The sequence below is a fragment of the Prinia subflava genome, chromosome 9 (assembly GCF_021018805.1).
Source record: "Prinia subflava isolate CZ2003 ecotype Zambia chromosome 9, Cam_Psub_1.2, whole genome shotgun sequence".
Lineage (NCBI taxonomy): Eukaryota > Metazoa > Chordata > Aves > Passeriformes > Cisticolidae > Prinia > Prinia subflava.
Genome location: NC_086255.1, coordinates 25,968,886 through 25,986,832, shown reverse-complemented (window position 1 = coordinate 25,986,832; position 17,947 = coordinate 25,968,886). Strand labels below are relative to the sequence as shown.

At 47.5% G+C, this 17,947-nt stretch overlaps 2 protein-coding genes across 2 annotated transcripts in view; one reads left to right on the top strand and one right to left on the bottom strand.

Annotated features, from left to right (window-relative positions):
• Nucleotides 1-5,812, top strand: LRIT2 (leucine rich repeat, Ig-like and transmembrane domains 2). Its single transcript, XM_063406487.1, has 3 exons — nt 1-1,164; nt 1,551-2,332; nt 3,782-5,812. Exons 1-3 carry the CDS (start codon nt 920-922, stop codon nt 4,585-4,587), a joined length of 1,833 nt encoding a protein of 610 aa, XP_063262557.1. The 5' UTR covers nt 1-919; the 3' UTR covers nt 4,588-5,812.
• A 2,951-nt stretch (nt 5,813-8,763) lies between these two features.
• The window catches only part of CDHR1 (cadherin related family member 1), a 42,679-nt gene continuing 33,495 nt past the window's right edge, over nt 8,764-17,947 (bottom strand). The window contains exons 15-17 of the mRNA XM_063406483.1: nt 16,844-17,072; nt 15,692-15,946; nt 8,764-9,315 (exon numbers count right to left, since the gene is read on the bottom strand). Coding sequence (XP_063262553.1) covers nt 8,764-9,315; nt 15,692-15,946; nt 16,844-17,072 — 1,036 coding nt within the window. The remainder of the gene's footprint in view (nt 9,316-15,691; nt 15,947-16,843; nt 17,073-17,947) is intronic.

Genomic DNA, 17,947 nt, shown 5'->3' with positions numbered 1-17,947 from the left:
TAGCTCTAAGCTGCCACACTTTAAATATTTTTCTATCCTGGTCCCATAGGTTAGAGGTTAAGCAGGTTCAGGCTAATCTTGCTTTGACCCAGCGTCACACACACGGGCAGTGGGTGCAGCCCTCTTCCCAGGCGTGCTCTTGTGCAGGCTGTAGTGAAGCCCATCCACACTAGATGGCCCCAGGAGAATGCAGAACTCCTTGGAAAGCACAACTGAAACCTGCTATTTTGGATTAAAAGAGATCAATAAATTTGGTTACTCAAAATCCCTTCTCAGAAACGCTTAGTTTTTCAAGATGACTGAAAAGTAGTTGGCTCGTGTCTTATGAGGGAAGCCAGAGAACAGCATTGGAAGTTTGTATTTATACAAAACAGGTTGACTTCCAAGACACTCTTATCAGAGAAACCCATGGACTGGCCCCAGCTGTGTTGTTATTTTCACTCCCAACGTGTAAGAACTGTGGGGAGGAGGAGTGATTTCAGAGGAAAAAGGTGCCATGCTTACGCTTCCATGCTGTAACATCCTGGGGAGCAGGTTTCACACTCACCCTGAGCAGAACACACCCTGCACAGCACTGTGGGCAGGGCTTGGGGGAGGAGGGACTGTGCAACGGGGCACTAATGCAAATCACAGCTGGGAGGTCTGGCCCTTGGTGTGGCTTTTGACCTTGATAAAAGCCATTAAAATATAGGAGACAGAGACAGACCCCATTAAATTAAAAAAAAAAAAAAAAAAAAGAAGAAGAATTTGGCCTGGTTAATTACTTGCAAGAGCTTGGCAAAAGAAGTGGTTTTGGCTCCATCTTCATATTCCCAACCAAATAAATGTGTGTCAGAATCCCCTCTGCTGGAGGAGGAATGCCAGGAGTGGTGCTGGAGGTGGTTTTTAGCACTTGGACACAGGCTGAGAACCACACTACATGTCTTCCTTAGGGTTGGGTCCCCAGCAGGATTTATTTCTGCGTCAAGGAAGATTACAGCTGATAGGATTTGCTTCTTGGAGGCTGTTGGTGTGTTTGGTGCAAACCCCGCACAGTACTTTCTTAAAGGAGAATATGGACCTAGTCTGTCATATTTTTCTTCTTCTTCTGGCCTTCCACAAGATAAACCCATCTGTTTCATCTTGCGTAACAGGATGCTCTTGTTCTCAGGACGGCTTTGGAAGGTAAGAACACTGTTACCCCTGTTGTAGCACCAGTGAGGTGGCTCAGACAGCCCCAGTGGGAACTTGCCGATGATGTGAGCACCAAAACCAAGCAGACTGATGCATGGAGTGCCACCTCTAGTACTTGAATTGTGCTGAACTGAGCATAGAATGTGATTTCTCTTATTGCCCTGAGATATGTAATTACATACATAGCCATTTTTATGACTTAATTGCATTCTTTATGGTAAAATTGGTGTAAACCCCAGGGATGGATGGATGGCTTATGCATGCCCTACATACAATACCTTACAATTATTCAAGTGCTTGTAGATCTGCATTGGGAACTGGTTTATTGGCCTCAAATGTGGTGTGTGACCTGGAAAATTTTCTGATTTCCTCCCTAGGAGTTTGCTCTGCATGTCTGCACTGCTGAGGCAGATCCCTGCAAACATCCCTCAGGACATCCGGAAAATTAGAATAGAAAATTCTCACCTAACAGAATTGCCTCGTGGGTCTTTTGAGAATGTTAGTGCCTTGGAGTATCTGTGGCTCAATTTTAACAACATCACAGTGATGCACATCAAGAGCCTGGAATATCTGCCAGCTCTGAAGGAGCTGCGCTTGCAAGGGAACAAATTAAGTTCGGTGCCATGGACAGCATTTCAAGACACCCCGACTCTGAAAATCCTGGATCTGAAGCACAACCGGCTGGATGTCCTTCCAGAACACGCGCTCCGCTATCTGCCCAACCTGACCTACTTAGATCTATCCTCAAATCAGCTTACCATCATATCCAGGGATGTCTTCTATAACTGGCCCGTCTACCAGAGAAGCCAGAGGATGGAGGGGCCGCTGGAAGCCATTTCCAATGCTGTCCTAGCCCTCCATGACAACCCCTGGATTTGTGACTGTCGCCTGCGGGGATTTGTCCAGTTTATCAAGTCCGTGGGCCCACCTATTATTCTGATGAATTCCTATTTAACTTGCGCAGGCCCAAAATTCAGGACAGGGAAGTTTTTTCATGAAGTGGAGCTTAACAGCTGCATGAAGCCCCTGACCTCAGCCCTTGACACCAACCTGACAGTCCCAGCAGGGTTAAACATCACCCTGACCTGCTTTGTGCAAGCCAGCCCTTCCCCGGCTGTCTGGTGGACTTATGCACTCAAACTTTTAAGGGCATTTAATGGTAAGCAAAGCTTTTTTCCTTCTTCTTCTTCCTTTTTTTTTTCCCATTAAAAATTTATGCTGTACTATTCTACTTACATAGGTCTGCAGGCCATCACAGTCACCACAGCAACCCAGCCCCTTTAGAGCATCACAGTTATTGTGGTGGCAGTAATCCAAATGATCTTAATCATCCTGTGCATTTAAGCACATCTGACCAGCATAAGAAGAGCTGCTTCATGCAGGACATCAGTCAATGATGAAAGGAGCATGGCCTCATTTTTATACAATTATCTTACTTGTGGATTTTAAGAAGCAGCTCTTTCCTCATGATACATGATGTAGGAGGTACTAATCCTATATTAGTTGTACATATTTAATACATACATAGTTATCTTAATAGGCAAGTATATTTACTATATACTATATACTACATACTGCACTGTATGTCATATACTGTATATAAATGCATATATGTGCATGTAGATGTGTTTGTATGAGCCCACAGAGATATACACAGACTTGTATGTTCCCACACTATTCCCATGTATTCCCTCAAGAAATACTACACAAACCCCAAAACTGTGCTGCTCTGTTTCCTGTGTCCATTTATGTTCAGAATGAACTGAAACAGAGGAGGTTGTTTTCCTGAAGTCTCGCTTATTTATATTCTTTAGCAAAGGTGCTGTAATATGAGACCTTTTCCTCCCAATCCGCCCTCCCTCACGTTTATTTTTACTAAGAGCCTTCAATAGGACAAGTTGCTATTTTAATCAGGTAAGGTAATAAGACATACTGGCAGCCAGCACACAGGTTCTGTGTGCCCCTAATAAGCCAGCTAACTAAATAGGATAGCATTAGCCCTTAATCTTGGCCTGATATTTGCTTCAATTGCAGCACTGCAGCAAGCAGCACTTGTGTGTCTTTCCACAAGCACATGCTGATTAATTACACAGTTTCTGCTCAACCACAGCCACACACCCCTGTTTAGGCAGAGGACAGGGTTTCACACTGTTCTTAAAAGTGCATTTCACTTCCAGCCCAACACTTTCTGGCTTCGTACACTTATTTTGGTCTGAGCCTCTTGAGACTGACATTTTTAATCCTAACAGAGGGTGCAGCATGTGTCCAAAATGTCGGTGTGCCTCCTCAGTGCCTCTCCTGCTCTGCCCTGACCTAAGGAGGCTGATTGCAGATGGGCACCTCGGCCTCTGCCCACAGCAGCTTCTCCAGCTGCTTGCACTTGGTTCGGGGTCGGACACACTCCGTGCCTCCCACGCCTGGGTGTCCCAATGCTAAGTTTATCGCCTTTCAGACAGACAGCACTCTGCTGTCAGCTCTGCGGGGTCTGGGCCGTGCCCCTCTTCCCTTCTCCCTGGCAGGGCGGGCCCTGAGTGGGCCCTGTCCCACCCCGGCCTTGGGGCTACCCAAGGCAGGGCGCTCCCTGCTGACCGCTCACCTCTGCCCGCAGTGTCCACGGAGCCCGTCAGCGAGGACACCGTCCGCTCCGAGCTGCTGATCCCGGCGGCGAGGCCAGCAGACGCAGGCAACTACACCTGCACGGCGGCGAATTTCCTGGGCAACACCTCGGTGGCCATCAACCTCCGCGTGGTGGCCCCGTGGGCTTCCACCACGCCCCGCGGCTGGGCGCCCGGCGGCCCCGCGGAGCCGGGCGCCCACGTGGAGGTGCGCATCGCCAAGCAGACGGTGTACGGCATCACCCTGGAGTGGTTCGCGGCGGCGGCGGCGGAGCCGGGGGAGACCTGGTACACGCTGCTGGTGGGCCGCTACGACGCCGCCCAGAAGGACACCATCTACATCGGGCCCGGCGTCAACACCTACTCGGTGACCGACCTGCTGCCCGCCACCAAGTACGAGGTGTGCGTGGCCGTGCGCAACCAGGCTCCCCGCAAGGGCCAGTGCGTGGTCTTCGTCACGGGCAGCGACGTCAGCCAGATGGAGCAGCGCGAGAAGCTCATCCACATCGTGGTCATCGTGTGCGCCATGGTGCTGGCCGTGCCGGCCGGCATGTACGCCTGCACGGCCGAGGCGCTGCCCGGCTGCCTGGCCCGCTGCCCCAGCGCCTGCCCGCGCCGCCGCCGCGGGAGCCCGGCGCACGCCGCGGGCAGCAAGGAGAGCACGCTGGACAGCCTGCCCGCCGGCAGCGAGGACGGGCTCTGCCGCCCCGACGGCGGCCGCGGCGCACGGCGGCCCCCGGAGCGCCAGGAGCCCGGCAAGGCCCGGCCGCCCCACAGGAACAGCGCCGACCTCTACTAGGCCAGCCCTGCCCGCCCTGAGGCCCGGCCGCTGCGGCGCCTCCCAGCCGCGGGCCGCAGCCGGTGCCGGTTCTGGAAGGGCTGCGAGGGCTCGGGTGCTTGCGCCAGGCTTGGGGAGCCCCGGGAATGGAGGTGCCCGGGCTGTCCGGCCACGGGTGTGGCTGGAGCCGCGCCTCCGTAGCCCCGGGCTGTCCTTTCAGCACTGTCGTGGCGCAACGCACACCGACACACCGGGAAAACCAACACTGACAGAAAAACAATCCCCGAACCAACAGTCGTGCTTGTGGCCAAAGGCCAGAAGTGTCCCCTCACTCACCCACACAGGTGTGTGTTTATTTCTGTCCAGCGCCAGGTGCCGGCTTCTCCTGTGTGCCAGTCCTGGGAACAGACAGGGGAGCTGGGCACGGCCGTGCTCACAGCCCAGCAACAACAAATGGTGGGGACGATTGGGTCAACGTGATGAAGAGATTTTATTTGAGTTGGAGAAAAAAATATTTTGACAAGAGGTGTTGGTTTTGGTTTTGGGGGTGGTTTGTGTTTTTTGTTTTTTTGTTCCTTACTCCTCCTTAAGGTTTACGCAGCCCTAAGAGATTCACAGCCTTGGTTGTACCACAAACAGGAAAAGTGCAAGTGCTTGAAGCAGGCTGGTGGAACAAGTGGACAGGGACAGCAAATATAGTGGAGCAGGGGGTTGGGGGCTGAAGATGGAAGCCAGGCACATTCCCTAAATGCAGACAGGTGCCTGCCTATATTGCTGTTCTGGAACCAAAGCTTGCCTCTTTGCTAGAGGCAAAAGATGCATGTAGTAAAAGTGACTGCTTCCCACTTGTGGAGCAGCTCAGTGCTGTGATTCTCGGGGGTCTGAGGACATGTGACTTATTTTCTTTTCTTGACCTCATGCTTTCCAGCACAACCAAAGCATGTGGCCCATAGACCCACAGCCCTTGTTGTATGTGTTATAGATAGTTTCAAAAAGAAAAATGTAGAGTAGACACCCCAGCTGTTTTGAGCTTCATGCAGTGGTAGCTTGACTTTCTAATTGTATTTTGGTTTTTGGTGTGTGTTTTCCATGCTGTCTCTCCTCAGGCCCTATGATTCCTCCCCCAGCACCTCCTTCTGCTATCCTGTACTGCACAGCTTTTGAACAGAGCTCTGTTTTGTCACTGCTGACTCTCACTGTTAATACTTCACAGGACTTCCTAGTCTTGTCTTTTAGTATCAAAGCAATAAACATGACCGGTTTTCAGAATACACAGAGGTCTTCTGCTTCATCTCTGGCCTTTTACAGTTACAAATTGCAAAGAAACCTGGATTCCAAGGAGCTCTGGGGTTTGGCTGCAGGGATGGAGGAGGCCAGGCAGCTTGAGTCCAAGTCGCAGGGGTCTGGAGTGGTGAGGAAGGGGCAGAAGTAGCTGGCCTAGCAGGAAAACCTTGTTCTGGGAAAGCCACCCGCAGACATGGCCAATGCAGAGCAAGGCATGAGCTGATGCTGGCTGAAGACCAGTGTGGGGCTGTGGGTGAGGGGGAGTAAATAGCAAAGCACCGTCAGTAATGACTGGCCTTCTTCAACCCTGGTCACAGGGAGGGACAACGGCACACTGCTGAGACTGGAGAGAGCTGCTGAATCACACCAAGGATACAGCCAGGGAAGAACAAAACAGCCCCTGACCGTGTGGAGAAGTCCATAACAAATTGCAGCAGCTGGACTGTGGCATCAGACTGAACCTGCTGCCTCCCTGCCCCGGGGCCGTGCTGCAGTGGGGCTGTTCGTGGGAGCTCGGCCAGGGTCTCTCTGTGACCCTGCCCACTGCCTGTGCCAATGGCATCCTGCCTCTCACCTCCTCTCCTTCCAGCCTGGTGTTGTCCAAAAACTGCACAGCCCCTCTCTCGACTCACAGCCCGCAGAAGTGTCCATTTGGTCATCCTGAAAAGCGGCCTGGCTGCCTGTGGCTGTCTGGTCACACAACAGGTGATGGCAAAGCAGTGTTGCCAGCAGAAGCACACCAAGCACAGAAACACCTTTTGCAGATTTTTTAAAAATTTATTTATTAAAAAAATTCCTTGAAGTTGAAATACAGAGTAACTGGGAAAGAGTCTCACAACATAGTAATAAAACATCTTTATCACCTCTTAAATATAATCTCTAAGACTATAAGCCTGTAATTCCTGTTAAATCTGACTTAATTGAATGGTCTTTATAGGCTTTCCTCATTAGAGAATGAACACTGAACACTGGCAATAACACAACACTGGGAAGACAGTGATATGGGGAATAAATCAGGGACTTCAGGGAACATTGCAGAACCTGTGAACACTCAGCCAGCCGAAGGCAGGTGCTTGCACAGGGCAGCAGGAGGGGGGGCAGGGGCTGCACGTCCCCTCCCTCCAGCCAGCTTATGGCCAGGGGACAAGGACGAGGTGATTGGACAGGTGAGAACCTGGGCCTCACATCACAGTGCCCCAGGAGGATGGATAAGCAAGAAAACAGACTAGAGAAAAGGAGAGATGTGACAGCAGAGGCTCAGGGAGCAGTGCTCCTGCCATGGCCCCGAGCTGGGACTCTGCTGCAGAGATTTTCCTTGTAAGTGGGTAATTTCATATTCAATCAGCTATCTGCTAAACTGATGAAGTCTTCATGCAAAAAGGGGAATTATTTCAGCTACTGGAGGGAGAGGAGATCCTGAAGGCCAGGTCTGCTGGTTCAATTCAAATGACTGCTGGAGAACTCTCATGAACCCCTTGAATTAACACGGCGCGTCCTGTCAGGTCTGCTCCCTACCTTGATGTTCCTGGTACCATGACAGCACAGCTTCTCTGCAGGACTGGGTCTCAGAGAGAGGGTGCAGGGTGCTGCTTCCCAGCCAGCTCGGTGGGTGCTGCCTTCTCCTCAGGGGATGGGAAACACTCAGCTGAAAAACCTCTCCTCAGAAACAAACCTGAGGGGGAGTCCCTGGGGTAGATCCAGTGAAAAAAGTGCTCTGCTCTCAGTGCCTTTTTGCTGTCACGTAACAGGAAAAACCTGTCAGCTGCCCTGCCAGTCCCCTCCCATTAACTGTTGTTTAATTCACTCAAAAATACTGATAAGAAAAACATGAATATTTTATGGAAACCTCCTTTTGCACACACCAGTCCCTGCAACAAGCCAGGAGAGGTGATGAAATATATTCCTCGACACCTTCTGCTAGCAGTGTACAACACCACATGATCTTTCCAGACACTTCCCTGACCAACATATGCAACTTTCCAGCACTTGTCTCTCTTCCATTCATCATTTGCCTCTCAGTTTTACCTTGTCTTCCCTGTGTTTTTACTCATGTCCGCCTCCTCCTGCTGGGCTCTTCACTGTTTTGGGGCACAGTGTCAGAAGGAGGCAGTGCTGAGTGAGCGCTGCTATTCAACCTCTGTGCTCAAATCTTGCCCCTGCTGGTCCAGGGAAGGCTGAGGTGCCCCTCCCATCCCTCCTCAGCAGGCAAGTCCAGGGCAGAAGCAAAGTGCAGCATCATGTCAATGTGCTCTGGCAAAACCCAGTGTAAGCTGCAGGAAAATGAAGAACTTCTCCAAGCCTGCCCGCTTACCTTTTGGGAATGAGGGTACTCAGGCCATGAGCACATCGCTCCGCCAGCTGTTGCAAAGCACATTGTGCTCTGGGGACAGGGCAGTGTCACTGCTGTAGGAGACCTGCACCTCGACAGTGCTGCTGCCACAGCCAGGCCAGCATCTTCAAAAATGGGTCTGGGATTTGAAGTGATGGATTTTCAGACATTGCAAACCCACCTGCCAGACCAGGTCAGAAGAAGCATCCAGCAGGGCCTTGGCTGCAGAGCATCTTGTCTGAAAACCCAAGCTCTGGGTAGAGACCTCCAAACCAGGGGCGACCTGAGTCCCTGTTCCCCTGGGGAGCCTGTGGCTGGCGCACTCAGCACCGTGGTCAGACACAGCTGCAGGGACAGCCCATGGGACACAGCGAAGGAACCGCAGTCACAACTGGACACGGAGGCAGCGCTCCTGCGGGTGGGATCACTCTGTAGCACGTGGTACTTGCAGAAGGTGAGGGGTGGCTATCACAGCGAGAAGCTGCTCTGGTTCACAGGGTGCTGACAGACACAGGGAAGAGACAGCACGTAAAAACATCCATGCCCAGCCACAGTCTGCAGTCTCTGGGGGCTGCTGAGAGCACCTAGATGTGGGGCTCCCCAAAAGCTGCGTTCCTCTTCTCAAACCTCATTTTGAGCTCTGACACGAGGGCGTTGTGGGTGCTGCTGTGACCTTTCTTCTTTGGTGGCTTGATTACGTGCTTGGGAGTGAGGGAGCCAGACACGGTTGGCACCCGCCACCCTGGGGCATCGCCCCGGGGAGCCAGGGCGGGGGGCGGCGGGGGCAGGGGGGCTGCCGGCGGCACAGGGACAACCTGGACGTTGTTGTTGCTGTTCTCATTGTGCAGGCTCTTGACGTCCTCCTCAACGACAAACTTCTCCGCGGCGTTGCTGGGCCTCTTGAACTTCAGCCACTCCATCCTGACTGTCCGGGATGGCGGCATCTGTCTCTTTTTTATGATCCGTCTCACCGGCATGACTTTGTTGGACCGCTTGTTGCGCCAGAACATGGCAGTAGAGATCATGATAGTTATCAGCACCATTATGCCCATGACACCAGCTAGCACTCCTAAGGCTTTCATGGGGTTATCTTTAGTTTGCATCAAAAAGGCGGCCATAGGCCCTTTGTGAAGAGTCTGTAAAGGAGTACAAAGAAAACACATGACTTACTCTAGGGGACAGACAGTGACCCAGAAATTTCATTTGTCCAAAATATGTTACAAGTAGAGCTGATTGATGGAAATTGTCTCTAAAAAAAAAAAATATGAGAGTCACGCAGCCGGTCCAGCCCAGGGGTGGAGAATTTAGATGGGGCCAGAGGCTGGGTAAACATTATAGTGCTGTGAGGTAGATGACTTGAACACAAAAGCTTCAGAAGTATTGCCACCAAATTAGGGCAGATTCCTGCATGTCACCATAGTGTTTAACTTGCAAGAATGGAGCAAGAAAATAATTGGCTCAATTACTGATCATGGCATTGAAAAGGATTAGGAGAAAACTTCTGATTATAAAATGTCAGTGTACAAATGAGTAGGTAGCAGATATGTGCTGCATTCTGTTTTCAAGTACTCTTTTACAGACATAACAAAACTCTTTGAGGTAGGGGAGATAAGTGGAGCTAAAGAGCTTTGTTTATAGAAAGAAAAGAAATCAGCAATGACATAAGCTACATATGGCATATTAAGGACAAATGAATGGCCAGTTCACTTTCCAGCTTAGCACACTGTGCGTCTCGGAGGTCCCCGTATAATTTTTCGGATTTTGCCCTGCGGGTGGAGCTTGGATCTTTTCACACTTTTCCAGTACATGATGGTGGAGATCACCATTGTAACAGAAATGGTGGAAAGGACGCCACTCATGCATATTCCATATATTGTCCATGGACGCTTCTTGAGGCCTAAAATATAGGATTTTACCCTGGACTTGATCTGGAAATATCAAAAATAAGAGAAATGGTCAACCCTCACATGGTTATATTTGAAGGAGGCCAGTAACTATTATAAATACAGCTGGGGAACTAGGCTGAAATGTGTACAGGATAGAGAGCCTATAAAATAAAGGGAGCTAAGTGTTGAACTAGGCACAGGAGAGCAGGCAGTTGCAATGATGTTGAACTGAATCCAGAAACAGTAAAAGAAGTTAGGAAGCACATATATACACCTGGCTGATTGGGGAATAAAGGCTAGAGGCATGGCACATAGGTCACCCTTATTCAGGGCATGACAGCCCATCCTTGGATTGCATTTCCAAGAGATGTTCGCCATGAATACAGATGGTGTCTGGACAGTGGTGCTATGCAAGGCCAGGGGATCCTTCAGAAATGGCCCATTCACATGCAGGTTTGGTTACTGAGAGTTGTTCATAAAGTGATATGTGGCTGCAGAAAGGGCTGCCCACTGTGCCCCAGGCCCCTGTCTTTGACTCCATGAGCGAATCCTCACCCAGACTTTGCACGTCTAGTGATCTGCATTTTTGTTAGAGGTCTAAGCTCCCAGCTTTTGGTCAATGGGGAGAAAAGCACTCCTCTGGAACAGGAGACACCATATGCTAAAACAGGTATCAAAGACAGGGTGTATAAGGAGAACCTTGTGAGTAGCTTGGACTTGAACCTCTGACTTGTAGATCAGATAAATTTCCCTGTATGACCCTAATCTAGGATGGCCATTTCTTTGCCCTTCCCAGTTGGGGAGTATCCCAGAGTGTGCTTCAGAGTACCTCTTGTCATTAATGTCACATCCATAAACTTGGGGCATGTAAATTAACTCATAAACACTTCCTTGTCTTAATTTCTGTGTTTTCACAATCTATCTCAAACACATTATCAAGACCACTCTTCTACCCTGAATGTGTCCTATTGCCAACAAGAAAGGGGCAAAGAAATGCTAGTGAAACTCACAGACCATGTCACTGGGCAGGTAGGGACTAATTTTCATAATTTTACTGTGCAGAGAGATCTTCCAGTATTCAATTAGCAGTGGACATGAACTAGAAACCAAAAGCAAAGCAGCCCATGACTTTGGTGGAGCTTAGATTCACATCGGCTTTGCTGTTCTGCATTACTTGGATTTTTTTGTACTTAAATCCCATCAGATGATAGAAATTCTACCCTGCCTTACTTAACTTCATGTGAAAGTCAGATGAATTAAGTGTCACATAAACCCTGCTAAGTAGTACGTGACCTGAGTCCACCTGTTACGAGTTTTGTCAAGATCTCTTTTATAGGAAGGCACTGATGACTGAAGAGTATTTGACTAGGTATTTGAAAGCCTTGAATAAATGAGATTAGACAGAAGTACATGTTGCCTGTGTACTACAGCTGCAGAGGTAAGAACACATAAAAATTGTATGGAGAGTTTCTGCATGTAGCTTTGTTCAATCCCCTGGTCTCAGCAAGTCTGGCATCTGTTCAGAACTTCCAATGATGAAGAGATGATTAATACCAAAACTAAACCCATTAACAGCTAGCTGGTTCAGCCTCTATTCTAGTTACTTGACCTTTACTATACAAAGCTTTGCCTGGAATTAGCCTTGGATGACAACTATTCTGCATAAAGACATCAGGCATTTTGTACGCACGCAGTGGGAGGGTTTCTGTTTGTCATGGCCATGACACTGGCAGGATAAATATCAGAAATAACTTGCAATACAATCCAGGAATGTCATCATCTTAGCCAGGCTGCAGAGAGACTTATGGGAAGTGCACATTCAAAACATCTTCAAGTCCTTGTGTCGATTACCAGCAGTGCCATGTAGCCAGCTCAACAAATAATGCCACTTTGCAACTGCTGAAGCTGTTGTTTTTTCCTAAAAGGCATGCTGCATTTTGAAGAGTACTGTTTTTTCTGGTACACATAAAATAAAAGCACATACATGATGAAATGGAAGCTGTCATACTCTGTGGGCCAGGACCTGGAAGAAACACTCTTTCCTAACAGCAATCAAAGGAGTTAAAATAACACTGCTCACAGAAGATAATGCTCTGCCGGGTTTTTTTTTGCTGTGGCAGCTTCTCCTAATGCATGGGTTGCAGTGAGCAGAGCACATGGGCCAAGTATGCAGAAGCTGGACCCCAAAGGAATGTGGTTGAGCTGTTCAACCATGAGAGCAGCCAAGGCTCACCAGAAATATTTAGGAGTCTAAGTAAGTAGGCAAATCTGTTAAGAGCCCAAGTTATTACAGATTATTTTTAGATGTGGCACTTAAGGGACATGGTTCTGTGATGGACCTGGCAGTGCTGGATTAACAGTTGGACTTGATCTTAAATGCTTGGTTCAGTGATTGTGTTACAGACAACTTGGGCTGTGTTGACTTAAGCAAGTGGATCTCTACAATCTGTACAATGAACCAGCAGGTTCTGAGGAGCCCACTTCCACACATTCAGTGTTTTTGGGTTTTTTTCTAGACTGGTTGCAGGGAGGGGCTGCCTGTTGGTGCCCAGGCATTCTAGGTGTGCTTCCCAAACACATTTTCCTCTGAAAGAAGTCCACCTTGTATGCTTGGAACTATGTGAGGCACAGGCACAGTATGTGGAGATGATCAGGAGATTTGCTTCAGTACTGACTCCTGATCTGAGGTAGAACACCAGCTGCCCCTGGTGCTTATCACAAAGCTCAATGCTATCACTGTATATGAAGGCTGTGTTTGCATCACTTTGCAATACAAAGTTCAAAGACTTCTCAAATCAAAACCAATATTTTTTTCAAGTCCATGAAACTGGAAATAAGAGGCCAACTGCTCTGTGAACATGGCAAGGGCTGTGCAGTGCCACCAACCACAGCTCCCATGGTTGCAGTTAGTACGAGAGAGGAGAAGATCTCCATGTTACTGCAAAGATTTTTGTTGAGCCTTTCAGCTAGGAGAATCTAAAACTAAGACTCACCAGCTATATTTAGAAGTCTAAATGAGTGGCCAAAGCTATTAAGAACTACAGATTATGCTGTCTAAATATGGACTTAAGCCTCAGTCCATGAGGAGGTGTAAATAAACGCCCCCTCTACATTTGCAGAACCTCAGTGGAGTCATCAAGAGGCCGAGGGATGCCCCCATCAGGCCAACCTTCAGGAACAGCAGTGGGAATAAGCCTTCTCTGAAAATATCAGGCAGCAGGAATAGATTTCTGAGGGAGACATATGGATGGGAAAAGACTGGCTTTTCCAGCATATGTTTTTTATTCTGTGAAAGGATATTTTTTATTTATTGTGAAAGAATAGGATATTAACAGATGCCCCTCAATACCAATTTCCATAAAATCAGACTCAGTTAAATTAAAAGGCCTTTGGATTCTTTTAGCACTGCATTATTCCAAGAGAAGAAGGTCCTTTTGATGTGCAATACTGCTGAACTTAGCCACAAGGCATCCATCTCAGAAGGGCACAGACTTGTGCTAATTGCAATGGTAAAACGTTAATCAGAAAATATGCCTGTTTAATTACTTACTGTGATTAACACTGCAGGAAACCTCTAGAGGATGCATTCAAAAATATCCTCCTTATCCAAAATCAGTAGTACATAAATGCTCACCAAACAGCAAAACAAGAGCCTTGGTACAGCTGGAGCACAGGGGGATGAAATGCACATGTGTAACAGCCTCAGAGAGAGAGTGTGTGTATGCAATATGCCTACACCAAGAGATTGTTTTCTTCACAAAGTGTTAGCTGTGACTGTGCTGTCCCTGGGACACAGGGAATGACCAAGGGGTTTGGACACTGGCACTGCATCTCTCATACATGCAAACTGAAATCTGTTTCTGCAAAAACAATGGGATGCAAAGGGATAAAAAGGAAGGGAAGGGAAGGGAAGGGAAGGGAAGGGAAGGGAAGGGAAGGGAAGGGAAGGGAAGGGAAGGGAAGGGAAGGGAAGGGAAGGGAAGGGAAGGGAAGGGAAGGGAAGGGAAGGGAAGGGAAGGGAAGGGAAGGGAAGGGAAGGGAAGGGAAGGGAAGGGAAGGGAAGGGAAGGGAAGGGAAGGGAAGGGAAGGGAAGGGAAGGGAAGGGAAGGGAAGGGAAGGGAAGGGAAGGGAAGGGAAGGGAAGGGAAGGGAAGGGAAGGGAAGGGAAGGGAAGGGAAGGGAAGGGAAGGGAAGGGAAGGGAAGGGAAGGGAAGGGAAGGGAAGGGAAGGGAAGGGAAGGGAAGGGAAGGGAAGGGAAGGGAAGGGAAGGGAAGGGAAGGGAAGGGAAGGCTGGTGGCCACCAGCAGGGACCTGCCTGAGGACAGTGCCTGGGTCCAGCTGGTGCCACACACTCCTGAAACGTGCAGCCTGTGAGAAGCCTGGAGGCAAGGCAGGGAGGGCAAGTGCTCCCACTCTTGGCTGTGAGCAGCAATTCTTTTTTGTTGTATAAAACCCACCAAATTTTCATTTCCTTTGAAAATTCAAGTGTTAAGCAGTGCATTTCCTTTGTATCTGTGAGAACAGCTACGCCTCCAGACTTACCACAGACACCCTGCATGCAGAGTCCCCCCAGCTCCACATGGCAGAACCCTGCAGCAGCAAGCCCAGCCCATGCCCACAGGGCTGGCTGGCCCCAAAAGGCAACCCCATGCCAGGCCCTGCCCTGCTAGAGCAGACCCAAGTCCCCTGGCAGTCCAGCAGGTTCTGAACTGTGTACAAGAGCTCTCATATGAATGTGCCTCATAAGGAGTATCAGTGGAATAAGAGGAGACGGGGAAAACAGAGAATTATAACAGACCCAAGAGCAGCGGGAGCCTTGTGACCAAACAAAGAGAAAGCCAGCTGCTGTCTGTAGGATTAGATTTCCATCTTTGCCCAGTTTATGTGTGTGGTCCAGAGACTGTCAGGCTAATGATGTGTTTCTCATCTGCTTTAAAGCCCATTCCTTCCCTGCTGGCACCTATTTAAAGGCATGGCAAGGCAGTTACAATAAATAAGAATCGTGCAGGCATGCACTGCACACCATAAATTGCTGCTTGTTCTTCAGGTGATGTAAAAGCTGCACTAAGGAAAATCTCAACCTACATGTGCAAGACTCTTTTAGGCTTCTTGTTTCATCTGCTAATAATACTGCAATTATTAAACTCCCATTCAAAGTTCTATGTACTTTAAAGCATTTCTGTAAAGTTTTTTCTCACTTTTCCTATGTCACTTAGGTTGATTTATCTGATTTATTTCACTCTGACCCCAGCTGCTTTCCACTCACTTTTTGTAAGGAAAAAAAATGGTTTTTTTTCTTCTCCTGGATGAAAATAAAAAAGCAGAAATTTAGCAGTCAGGATTTACCTTTACCCTCAGAAGTCTATTAGACCTTAATTAATCTCTAACAATCTCTAACAAAAACCTCATAATTACATTATGCTCCTACCTTTGTACCTTTGCAATATTTCTGATCAAAATATCTTTCACATTTGTGGCTGTAGAATCCAACTTCACCTCAAGGCTATAGAAACACTCTACAAAACAGAGCTGGCAAAAAAGTCTCTTAAATGGAGCAAGCAGTGCTTACCCTTTGATGCCTTTCAGGGATTGCCTCCTGTAAGGATTTTTCTAAAACCTTTGCTTACCTCTTCTGTGATATCAATCTTCAGAACCGCGGTGGTACTGAAGGACGGGGAGCCTCGGTCTTTGGCCTGCACCACCAATGACCATATGCAGTCTTTGTTGTTTGTGATGTTGTGGATGATGTCCAGAGATCGGATATAGGATTTCAGCTTGATTTCCCCAGTGCTTTGGTCTATGTCAAACACATTGGCCGGATCTGCTTGCATGATGGAATAATCCACAATGTTGTTGGGTTCTTCTGCATCTTGGTCTATAGCCTGGTAGGGGAAGTGTAAAAAACAAAGGTGTTATTGTTTGTATCTTTGCCTGAGGACAAAAAGCTTCTGAGCTTTCACTTCTGATAGTATCTGTGTCATGACTGGGCTGCTTTCATTTCATCTTGGAAGCTAGGCTACATTTTCTAGTGAAAAACAGCAGGACTGGGCTGCTTCCTTTATAAGGGATTTCTATTTGAGATGAAATAAAATCAGAGGAAAAACTGAACTGTAACCTATCTGTAGAATGCAAATGGTCCTCAGCTGGGAACTTCTTACACAGTGTGGGGGACAAATGTGAAGTGATAAAGAACAATGGAATTCGCTCCATGACATAAACTATAGCTGCCTTAATTTTTGTGCTGTGGCATTTATTCTACTAACATTAGGTGTTGTGACCAGGCTTCGTGATCTGCATTTAAATGTGTGTCACATAGGATGTTCTGTGCCTTTGCCTGGGAATTGTTATTGCATTTTTTCACCTTCTGTTCCACACTGGATTATTGAATATGGTTCTTTAAAATGAAGGGAACTAAGTTGTGTGGTTGAACACAAATGCGTGTCAGGAAGGTTAAGTGTTCAAAACCCTGTACTTTCATTCACTTATCTTATTTGGGCTTCTTGTGATCACTGTATGATCCAGGATTGTCCACCAGCTGATCATTCAAATACTGTAACAGGACTTTATATTCTGCCTATAGAATTCATTTCTCTTTCTTGGCAGTCAATAAATACTATAATTCCACACTTTAATCCATTTGTTACATCTGAATGGATGTGCAAAATAAAGCTGCAAGGAAAGGCAGCTTTCAGACATTCATCATGACCCCTGAGAGTAAACAGCAGAGCCAGGGCTTTTCCAAAGCACTCTGCTTTTTGACACACGGTGCCATCTCTCACCTCTATCTTCACCGGTGACCCAATGATCATCGTCTTTTCCTGGATGTTTTCATTGAACTCTGGAGAGTGGTCATTGACATCTAGCACTGTGATAAACACTTCAGCCAAGCTGTATTTCCCATCTGTGTCCTCTGCTTTCACATAGAAATTATACTTCGAGTTCACTTCAGCATCCAGTACAGCCCAGGGCTGGGTGTAAATTATGCCTGTTGATGGGTGGATTAGGAACCTGGAAAAGAAGGAAGACTTTTGGTCACTTAATTTCTGTTTAGAGCCCACTGTAAACACTGGAATGCTGTGCCCAGACACTGGTACTCTTCACCTAATTCCTCTCTGGGTGATATTTCCAGTCCTACACTCTACCTGGTTTTTGTCTAGTTGCTTTAAGCTTGAAAACCAGAGAGCTATCAGGGTCTCAGTTTTCTCTCTCTTGTGCCATTTTAGATGTACTTTCCATTAAAAGTCTTTCTCTTCAGTAAATGCTCAGTGTGATGGCCTTATCCCAGAGTGATTTCCTTACATTAAACGGAAAAACATTAAACCTGGTTTTTACCTTTTTTTTTTCCAGTTTAAAAGTACGGTGTAATAGATTATGTTCTGCATAAATTAAGATTGATTTATATCACCTAAGTAGCTAAAAGAAGTGTGATGCCTATCATATTTAAACTGTTCATTTCTCAGAATGGGTAGGAAATAAATCTGCTCTTAAATCTCCCAAACTGCAGGGCAAATTATCTTCTCCAAAAATAATCATTTTTTCCATAGACTGACACTGGGATGGAGTGGGTGTTCGGATTTATCTGTTGCAAATTCAATTTTACACATTTGTAATTACAGAGACACTGTCAAAAGTGTCAGCCCAAAGTTTGGATTTATAGAGAAGATACCAACACAGTGTCTTTTGAAAATGGACTGCCAGTGTAGGCTCCAAGCAGTAGAGCTTTTAACAGATGAAACTTTTTATATATCCTTTGATCAATATACAGGGTGGCAAAATATTTTCTGTATTCCAACTGTGAATGCAATGGAGAGTGATTATGAAAGGGGCATTTAGTAATCCAGAATCTTCAATTGTTCTCATAACCTTGTTGAAAAAAATCAATT

Coding starts and splice junctions, on each gene's coding strand:
- LRIT2 (XM_063406487.1), top strand. CDS start 920: ATGTCTTCCTTAGGGTTGGGTCCCCAGCAGGATTTATTTCTGCGTCAA. Junction 1,165..1,550: donor TCTCAGGACGGCTTTGGAAG/GTAAGAACACTG, acceptor TTTCCTCCCTAG/GAGTTTGCTCTGCATGTCTG. Junction 2,333..3,781: donor ACTTTTAAGGGCATTTAATG/GTAAGCAAAGCT, acceptor CTCTGCCCGCAG/TGTCCACGGAGCCCGTCAGC.